Source organism: Leucoraja erinacea, chromosome 4, assembly GCF_028641065.1.
Source record: "Leucoraja erinacea ecotype New England chromosome 4, Leri_hhj_1, whole genome shotgun sequence".
NCBI classification, from domain to species: Eukaryota; Metazoa; Chordata; class Chondrichthyes; order Rajiformes; family Rajidae; genus Leucoraja; species Leucoraja erinaceus.
Window position 1 is genome coordinate 48,124,800 of NC_073380.1, and position 11,062 is coordinate 48,135,861.

Below are 11,062 nucleotides of genomic sequence, written 5' to 3' on the forward strand. Positions count from 1 at the left end.
TGAATTCTTGGAAAACGTCCTGCCCTAATGGCATGCTTGGTCGTGCTCTGAACACCTGCGCATGATGAAGACTTACCAGAGATTGGCAAAGACACAAATAAATGCCTGCCTCAATAACGACCTGGCCCCACTTCAATTCACCAAATGCCATTACAGTGTTGGACTACTTCGACAATAGGAACACGTATCTCAGGCTGTGTTATTCAACATCATCATCATGGAACCCTTGTACCCAGACGCAGCATCAACACCATCTTTAAATTTGCCGATAATAACACCCTTGTTGGACAAATAATGATGAGCCAGAATACAGGAGTGGGTGGTATTGTAGATAGCAAAGATGGTTATCAAAAATCACAGTAGATCTTGATCAATTGGGCAAATGAGCTGAAGAATGGTCAATGGAGTTTAATGCAGATAAGTTTAAGATGTTGCATTTTGAGAAGTCAAACCAGGGTAGGACCTTCACAGTGAATGGCAGGGCCCTCTGGTGTGTTGTAGAGCAAAGGAATCTAGTGGTGCAGATACATAGTTCCCTGAAACTGGCATCACAGGTGGATAGGGTAGTCAAGAAGGCTTTTGGTATATTGGCCATCAACATTCTGGGTGATGAGTATAGATGTTTGGATGTAAGGTTACAGTTGTAGAAGATGTTGATAAGGACCCATTGGAACATTGTGTTCAGTTTAGGCGCCCTGTTACAGGATGTTGTTAAATTGGAGGGAGTGCAGAGAAGATTTACAAGGATGTTGGCATGTTGACAGGACTCGAGGCACTGAGCTATAGGAAAGGAGAGAGGTTATAGAGAGAGGCTGGACAGGCATGGACTTCATTCCTTGGAGCACAGAGAGCTGAATTATGAATTTAGAGGTGTATAGGATCATGAGGGAAACAGATGAGGTAAAAGTGTGCATTACCCCAAGTAGGGGAATCAAGAACCAGAGGACACAGGTTTAAGGTGAGACTGGAAAGACTTGATAGGAACCTGTGGGGCAACTTTTTCTCCACAGAGTATAATGGGTGTATGGAACAAGCTGTAAGAGGAGGTAGTTGAGGCAGGTACCATAACAACATTTCAAACATTTGGACAGGTAAATGGATAAGATGGAGGGATATAGATTGAATGCGGGCAGGTAGGATTAGTGCAGATGGAGCATCTTGGTCGGCATGGCCAAGTTGGGTCGAAGGGCTGTTTATGTGTTGTAGGACTCTAGTCTATGACTTTTAATCTCTCAGAGGAGGATGGTGGTGGCAAGAGCCAACAGCTTCAATTTCCTGGGTTGCATATCTCTGATGTTCTATCCTGGGTCCAGCACATAGATACAATCACAAAGGAAGTTCACAAATGCCTCTACTTCCTCAGAGGTTCCAGCATATCACCGAATACTCTATCAACTGTAAGGTTTTTGAACCATCGTGCACAACCCTAACTATAGCACAGAATCAGTAGACTTTGTACTACAATGGTTGTTAAACATACTTTGATTTTTTTGCACTATGATCTAATTTACTTCTTAGTTCTTAGGCCCCCTTCGGTCATGGCTAACCATGGGTGTCTCCAGGGTGCTTTCCCTATATGGAGGATGCCTGTGCGTGACTTTGTTTAACATGGGGAGACTAGTGCACAGACAGCACCCCACGGTCCTAGACAGATCTGGGTCAGGATCCAGTGGTATGAAGTCCAAGACGACCGGAGACCCTTTTTTTGCTGCAGCCTTCATCCGCCTTCCCAGCCGTTGTGATGCTCCACTAAGGTCACCATCGTCCTCCACCTGTTCCACCGTTGAGTTCTTGGTTGGATTGCTCTTTGCCAGAGACCTCCCGCTCGACCTTACCGCCAAGGGTGGCCCTACCAGGAGCATAGCTCCAGACGGCATCATTCTCAGGATCTCAGGTCCGCACAAGCTTCCCCATCATGACAAGGTGCCAATCCACGGATAATTTACTTAGAGCAACAGATAATCAATTGTATTTTTTTGGTGTTGTGACGTTAATGTGCCTACAAAGCTAAAAACAAGAAATAAATCCATTACTGCAGTGCGTGATTGAATGGCGGATTAAAATCGATGAGCAGATGGCCTGATTCTACTCCTATGATTTATGAAATTATATCAGATGCATATGATAAATAAACACTCTTGAGTGCCTCTTGTTACAGTATCAGGGACTCCAGCTCATCAACTTTGAGTGAGCGTTCAACAAGCAACTAACTTTTAAGGATAAGGGGGAAATCCTTTAAAACCGAGATGAGAAGAACTTTTTTCACACAGAGAGAGGTGAATCTCTGGAACTCTCTGCCACAGAGGGTAGTTGAGGCCAGTTCATTGGCTATATTTAAGAGGGAGTTAGATGTGGCCCTTGTGGCTAAGGGGATCAGGGGGTATGGAGAGAAGGCAGGTACGGAATACTGAGTTGGATGATCAGCCATGATCATATTGAATGGCGGTGCAGGCTCAAAGGGCCGAATGGCCTACTCCTGCACCTAATTTCTATGTTTCTAACATATGTTGCAGGTAGACAAAAAGCTGGAGAAACTCAGCGGGTGTGGCAGCATCTATGGAGAGAAGGAATAGGCAACGTTTGAGGTCGAGACCCTTCTTATTAAACGTTTCATCTCCAGCATTTGCAGTTCTTTATTAAACAAACATTTTGTCGCCAGCATCTGCAGTTCTTTCTTAAACATTTCGTCTTAGATGCTGCCTCACCCGCTGAGTTTCTCCAGCATTTTTGTCTACCTTTGATTTTTCCAGAATCTGCAGTTCTTTCTTAAACATATGTTGCAGATAAGGTCACCATGAATTGTGGGGTCCACCAGTTAACACGTCTGAAGAAGGGTCTCAACCCAAAACGTCACCCATTCCTTCTCTCCAGAGATGCTGCCTGTCCCGCTCAGTTACTCCAGCATTTTGTGTCTATCTTCGATTTAAACCTGCATCTGCATTTCTTTCCTACACAGTTCACACGTCACGATACATTGCCTGCCCACCTATCGTCATTGGGTTATTTTACATTCACATTCCTTGGTTGTGCTGGTAGTCAGGAATAGGTTGCATTGGGGCCCATGTCTCCCCTCTCCCTAGACTCTCCCCACTGTCTATTTACCAAGGCCCCAAGTCTCTCCACTCTCCCACAATGCTTCTCTTCACTCACTGTGTCTGTCACCATGTCCAAGTCTCTCTGCCCTCCCCCCCAGAGTCCCAACCTTCATTTAACGTCAAACATATTTAAAATAAAGTGAAGTATTGCATTTTAAAAACGTTGATATTTTAGCTTCCACCCTAACCACATCACATCAGTATAATTCAATTCTTTCCTTTCTCTAAAGTGATGAAAAAATAGAACAAATGGTTTTCACTTTGTGTCTTACCCTCAGAAATCTTCAATATGTTAGGCCACTCCATCAACTTGATGATATAACTATCCTGATACAGCAATTCCTTGGATTTATTTAGCTACACCAGTTGATGGCAGGAAAGGAAAAAGCCTTGAAGCAAACAATACTAGATTGCAAATTTACTTTGCTTGAAGGTCAGCAAGAGTACAGTTGCTGCACTGTTCATTGCAGGTTACTAATGTAAAAAAACAGGTTTGCATCTAACCTGGCAATTTATGACATGATCAGGCTCCTCTCAATTATTGAGACAATTAATAAATTCAAATCCAGCAACTCATCAATAACATATTCTGCATTACTCAACTCAGATAACCCCAAGTCTAGCGTTGCGAGCCGGCAGCCTCGCCAGCAGCTGTTCGTCCTTTCCACTTTTTTTGTTTTTAGTATGTCTAAAAGTGTGTTTTAATGTGGAGGGGTGGGCGGCCTGAAGCCGTGGTCTGTGGAGCGGGGAAGAGGGAAACTTTTTTAGTCACTTACCATGGTGGAATGCGACTTTTCTCCTAGTGCATTTCGCTTGGATTGGTGCGGCCTCTCCCGGAGTCGGGGCCTAGAGCTTCAGCAGCGGGCGCAGCGGGGACTTTCCATCGTGGAGCCGGGCGATCCCTTGCCGGGGATCGCCAGAAGAAGTGCTCTGACCGCCGGCCTATAACATCCTGAAGCTGTGGTCTGTGGAGCTTCTAGCCATGGTGTGGACTTTCCATCGTGGAGCCTGAGATCCCTTGCCAGGGATCGCTGGAGAAGAGCTCCGACCGCAGGCCTGTGGCCAATAACATCGTGAAGCTCTGGTCTCCGGAAGGAAGCGGCCGATTCGGGACCTACAAGCCGCGGAGGGTCCGTCCGTCCCGACGTCGGAGTTTCGAGCATCCCAATGAGAGGCCCTGTACATCGGGCCATCCATAGCGGTGACTACGGAGGGTTCATGGCCCCGACCACGGATGAACAAAGGAGAAGGACGGACTGAAAGTTATTGCCTTCCACCACAGTGAAGAATGTTGATTCCACTGTGGTGGATGTTCATGTTATATTCTATTGTGTATTGTGCTCTTTTGTTTGTATTGCTGCATGGCAAGTCAAATTCCACTGCACCATAAGTGGTGCATGTGGCAATAAATTTGAACTTGAACTCTGAACAAGTTGGATCTAAATAAGTTTCACTGAAATTCAAAACAATTCTAGTGCAACTGAATATAATTAAAAAAGAACAAAAAAGGGAAATCAAATATATGAAATGATTACTGATGAAATGAGAAACCTCAACAGGATTTCAAGAAGAGAATGCAGAGGCAGTTGTATAGAAATGGATTCCGTTATTAGAAATGCAAGGAAATACAATGTCACCTCACAGCAGCATCCAGAAACATTTAATCTATTGAAAGAAAATTAGCATTTGCAACACTGTCACCAATTCCTCTTTGACGTAACCAATGAACAAAAGCTCACTAAACCATTCATAACCAATACACTGGCTAAAAAGCTCCACACAAAAATATCCAGATTTATAACATTCCCCAAGTGTTCGTAATATCAAGACTATCTACAAAGCAGAAGTTATGACTGAAATAACCAGCATTTATGCATTCCCTTTAACTCTCGATGTCCCAAAATGCATTGCAAACAAATACCTTTTAAAGGAAGGTCTCTGTTCTAATGTAGGAAATGCAATAGCTAGTACTAAAATTGCCTCGCAAATAACATCTTGATAACATGCAGAGAATTATTTCAATTATGCTCATACAATCATAGTTATGGAAAATAAAAGATTTATTTTACTGAAAATGAATGGTCTATTTAGGAAAGGCTGCCAAGAAAAGCCTGGGCCTAACATCAACGGTGAGAAAGATTTTGGAGGGGATTCTGAAAGAAAGAATCTGCACGCATTTGGTAAAACAAGGATTGATCAGGAATAGTCAGCATCATCCTGTGCATGGAAAATCATGAATTACCAATTTAACTAAGTTTTGTGAAGCGGTAACCAAGTAGGATGTGGATTGCAGCATGGCCTTTGACAAAGTACCACATGGTAGTCTAGAAGGTTAGATCACATGGGAACCATGTTAAGCTACCCAATTGATGACCTTGAAGGTAGGAAAGTAGATGAGAGATGAGTTTCAAGGCACGAATCGAATGATGGTAGAGAGTTGTTTTTCCGATGAAGGCCTGTAACAATTGGTGTACCACAGGAATTGATGCTGGGTCCACAGATGTTCTTTGCTTATATTAACAATTTTAATGTGGAAGCAGATTTGTGTATGACACAAAAAAATGATGGTATAAAAGACGGTACCCGGACGTGGCGCCGACAGACAAGAAGCCGAAGCCAAAGAACCGAATGAAAACGAAGCCAAAACGCTAATAAACCAAAAGAGTCCGAAGACGAAACGCCTACTAACCGAAAGGATGGAACGCTTAAATGCGAACTAACCGAAAGGGCGGGACGCCTAAAATTCAACGAACCGAAAAGCCGCGTCGCCTAAAAGCAAACTTACCGAATGGCCGCTCTGTCAAAATGCCACCTACCCGAAAGGCGGCGTCGCCTACAAACCAAAGGACCGACTGCCGCTCAACAGAAACGTCCAATAACGGACATGAAGTTGCCAGGGGGCGGGACTTGTCAGTAATTGGTCCAGACCCCCGCGTCCATCACAACACTGTGAAGGCATGAACATTGTCCCACCGGCTGGGTCACTGTGTGACAGCGGGCTCACCGGCTCAGCCATTGTGTGGAGGCAGTCTCACCGGCTGAGTCACTGTGTGACAGCACCCTCACTGGCTGGGTCACTGGTCACTGTCACTATGTGACAGCAGCCTGACTGGCTGGGTCACTGTGTAACAGCAGTCTGACCAGCTGGGTCACTGCATGACAGCAGCCTCACAGGGCAGCATCTCTGGAGAGAAGGAATGGGTGCCATTTTGGGTCGAGACCTTTCACGCACTCTGAAGAATGGTCTCGGCACAAAACGTCACCCATTCATTCTCTCCAGAGATGCTGCCTGTTTTGTGCGTGGGAGCTTGGGTGCGTTCGGTAATAAATAAAACATCTGGCCCCGCACCCGGTTTGGGTGTCAGGGTCCAGGGGTCGGAGGGGGGAAATCACCCTGGTGTGGAGGCTGGGGTCCGATGGCTGTGCATCGCGGTCAGTGACTGAGGGACGCTCCCGCGGGTGGAGGGGTAGGGAGAGAAGGAGGGAGGGAGAGAGAGAGAGAGAAAGGGAAAGATACAGAGAGAGAATGGGAGAGAGAGAGACAGAGAGAGGGGGAGAGGGGGAGAGAGAGAGGGAGAGAGAAAGGGAGAGGGGGAGAGAGAGGGGTAGAGGGGGAGAGGGGGAGGGGAGTAGAGGGGTAGAGAGGGGTAGAGGGGGAGAGGGGGAGAGGGGGAGAGGGGGAGAGGGGAGAGGGGGAGGAGGGAGAGGGAGAGGGAGAGAGAGAGAAATTAATTTTCCCACACAAGCCATAGGTGACTGGCCAATCTGAACCCAATGGGCTGCGGGTTGGGTGGAGCGGAGGTTTGGGACAACGTTCATGCCTTCACAGTGATGTGATGGACGCGGGGGTCTGGACCAATGACTGACAAGTACCGCCCCCCGGCAACGTCATGTCCGTTATTGGACGTTTCTGTTGAGCGCCAGTTGATTCGTTGGCCTGTAGGCAACGCCGCCTTTCGGGTAGGTGGATTTTCGACAGAGCTGCCATTCGGTAAGTTTGCTTTGAGGCTACGCAGCTTTTCGGTTGGTTTGCATTTAGGCATCCCATCCTTTCGGTTAATAGGCGTTTCGTCTTCGTAATCTTTCGGTTTATTGACGTTTCGGCCTCGTTTCCATTCGGTTCTTTGGCGTCGGCCTCTCGTCCGTTGGTGCCACGTCCGAACACGATAAAAGACAATGTAGGTAGGTAATCAACGATTACAAGATTTTTATCAACCGAATCAATAGGCTGAGAGATCGCAGATTAACAGATAAATATGAAGTATTACATTTTGATGGGAAAAGTCACAGCAAGGTGTCCACAGTAAATGGTAGGGCCCTGGAGAGCAGTGTAGAACAGAGGCACCTGGGGCGTGTGTACAGTGCCCTCCATAACGTTAGGGACAAAGACCCATCATTTATTTATTTGCCCCTGTACTCCACAATTTGAGATTTGTAATGGAAAAAAAAATCACATGTGGTTAAAGTGCACCTTGTCAGATTTTTTTTCAAAAAAAGCCATTTTTATACATTTTGGTTTCACCTTGTAGAAATTACAGCAGTGTTTATACATAGTCCCCCCATTTCAGGGCACCAATGTTTTTGGACACAGCAACTGTAACCTGGCCATCCTATTTTTGCGGATAACCAGTGGTTTGCATCTTGCAGTGTAGCCTCTGTATTTCTGTTCATGAAGTCTTCTGTGGACAGTCGTCATTGCCAAATCCACACCTGACTCCTGAAGAGTGTTTCTGATCGGACAGGTGTTTGGGGATTTTTTTTTATTAGAGAGAGAATTCTTCTGTCATCAGCTGTGGAGGTCTTCCTTGGCCTGCCAGTCCCTTTGTGATTAGTAAGCTCACCAGTGCTCTCTTTTTTCTTAATGATGTTCCAAACAGTTGATTTTGGTAAGCCTAAGGTTTGGCTGATGTCTTTAACAGTTTTATTCTTGTTTCTCAGTCTCATAATGGCTTCTTTGACTTTCATTGACACAACTTTGGTCCTCATGTTGATAAACAGTAATAAAAGTTTCCAAAGGTGGTGGAACGACTGGAGGAAAGACGGTGCTGAGAATTCCCTAATACCTGCATTAGGGAAGCATTTAAACACACCTGAGCAATTACAAACACCTGTGAAGCCATGTGTCCCAAACATTGTGGTTCCCTGAAATGGGGGGACTATGTATAAATACAACTGTAATTTTCACATGGTGAAACCAAAATGTATAAAAATACCCTTTAATAACATCTGACAATGTGCACTTTAACCACATGTGATTTTTTTTTCTATTACAAATCTCAAATTGTGGAGAACAGAGGCAAATAAATAAATGATGGGTCTTTGTCCCAAACATTATGGAGCACTGTACATAGTTCTAACAAAGTGGGAGCTGCACTCCATGAAGATGACTTCTGACAAGCTGCAAAACACAAACGGCAGCAACAAGAGAGATTGACCACCAATGTTGCCAAACATATTCCATCATCAATACATTGATATGCAGAGAATTAATGGATATGGATCATGCGTAGTCATAGTAGATTAATTTAACTTGCCATTATTTTCAGCACAGACATTGTGGGCCTATATGTGTACTATTCTATGTTCTAATACCACTTATCCATGCCCACATTGTAATAAAGACTATGGCTCTAGAAATCAGCCTCTTCAACCATCTCAAGACCACAGAAAAGACCCACCAGGAGAACATTCACACTCGACTTCAAGTGATCGCTGATGAAGGTGGAGACACAGATGTACATGACGATAAAGGCAGCATTTAGTACACTTGCCTTCATCCGTCACGTTATTGTTGGCAGTTGGGACCATGTTACAACTGTAACAACATTGATAAAGCCATATTTGGAGTAATGAGTACAGTTCTTGTCGCCTCAGCTATAGAAAGGATGTCATTAAACTGGAAAGGTAAATAGATTTACAAGAATATTACCAGGTCTAGAGGTTGAAAGTAACAAGGAGGCTGAATAGGTTAGATCTTTTTTTCTGTGGAGTTTAGGAGATCAAAAGGGTGAACTCATAAAGATGTATAAAATCATGAGCGACATAGATGAAAAGGTGAAAAGGACCTTCTCTATGGTAAGGGAGTCTAAAACTAGAGGGCACAGGTTTAAGATGAGACAGAAAAGATTTAAAAGGAACCCAAGGGGTAAATTTTCACATGGAGGGTGGTGCATACACATAATGAAGTGTCAGATGAAGTGGCAGAGGCAAGTACAAATACAACATTTAAAAGGCGGTGGTACAAGGATGGCAAATATTTGGAGGGATATGAGCCAGGTGGAACTAACTCAGTTTGGTATCTTGGTCAGCATAGGTGAATTGTGATGAATAGCCCGTTTCCATGCTATGACTCTATTTGACTTTTTTTTTAATCTTTCTTGTTCCATCCAAAAGTATTCTAGCATGTTTTAGCTACAAACTGATTGTTACAACTCATTATACTTTTTTTAGTTGTATATTGTTATTTGATCTGAAGTATTAAAATAATTTCCATTAACAATCCCACCAGCACCTGTAATAATTTGTTCCTCTCACATGCACACAATGCAAAGTATTCCGTGGAACATGAATACCAACCGCAGTGGGTGAAATCACATTATTGTATTTTACTAGTTCAAATCTGTCTGAATGTAAAACTCAGGAACTTTATTCTTCTACACTGGCAATGAGAAAAGATAAAATTGTGCATTATATGCAACCACCAAAGGGCAATATAACAAATACTGTATCATTCCAAAGTATTACACAAATTCAATTGAACAGTGGATTTGATTATATCAAAATGTAAACATTCTCACTGATCATAAGTGTATTGATGGAAATGAAGGAATATATTTTTGAAAGCTGTCCATCATGAATTTCGCTCTGACACTTGAAAGATTACATCTATACTTCAACAGGATGGTCAGAGCATCATGAGTAATGTATTAGACTTCACCTACCAGCAAACTTTCGCAGTTCACTTCACACTTGGGATCCTTTAACATGGATTCAATTTTTTCAAACCGAGCTTCCAAGCTTTCTCCGGACGACATTGTGTCCTGTTATTTTATGAAGTTTTGTCCCAAGTAAACAAAATCGATAGGACTATAAAAATACCTTCACCAGCCTCGAACAGATGTATTTAACAATCGTTGCAAACCGCTTCACGACATAGTTTCATGCAACATTTTTTCCAACACTCTGAACCATAAAACCTTCCATGAAGTTTCTGCGAATCTATGCCGCATTTAAAAATAAATTAAAAAACTTCCCGTTCCTCTTCAAAACCTAAAGGGCAGTGGCTCGTTACCGGAAAAAAATATGTACTCTGATTTGTACGTAAAAAAATATACTATATATACATTCGACATCCACGAGTAAAAAAATGTTGTAATGTTGCCTTAAAAGTTCAATTTGCAGAAAGAAAAATACGCTTTCAAGCTCCTGTAACAGGTTTCAGTTAAAGGCCTGAACAACACATCTGGTGTCTTGACAGCTTCAATCCAGGAAAGCCAACTTCTGCAAATGTTTCTTCACACCGGATTGCACAGCGCGCATTTAACATCCTCTGGCTGGGTACATCACTTAACTCAACTCGCACAACCAGCACCTCACACCAAACTCACTCCAAACTTTTTTTTTAAGAAATAAAAAAACCACAGTAACAAGGATTCTTATTGTCCGGGATCTTTCTCACAGAGGGCAGGGATACAGCGTCGTTTTTTTCCTTCCTGACAACCTGGCCGTCAGTTGCAACTTTCTTTTCCTGATCAACATGTCCGCCTTCCTGTTCAAACACACACGGCGGCGCGGCCCGACCCGACCCGACCCGACCCGACCCGGCCCGAGCGAACTGCGCACTGCGCACGCGTCACCCGGCGCCTACCCCCCGGGCCCACTGCGCACGCGTCACCCGGCGCCTACCCCCGGGCCCACTGCGCACGCGTCACCCGGCGCCTACCCCCGGCCCACTGCGCACGCGTCAC

At 44.2% G+C, this 11,062-nt stretch overlaps 1 protein-coding gene across 1 annotated transcript in view; it reads right to left on the bottom strand.

The window, feature by feature from the left end:
- The window catches only part of rock1 (Rho-associated, coiled-coil containing protein kinase 1), a 118,929-nt gene extending 108,013 nt beyond the window's left edge, over positions 1-10,916 (bottom strand). The window contains exon 1 of the mRNA XM_055634180.1: positions 10,037-10,916. Coding sequence (XP_055490155.1) covers positions 10,037-10,129 — 93 coding nt within the window. The 5' untranslated portion in view covers positions 10,130-10,916. The remainder of the gene's footprint in view (positions 1-10,036) is intronic.
- Between the last annotated feature and the right edge of the window lie 146 nt (positions 10,917-11,062).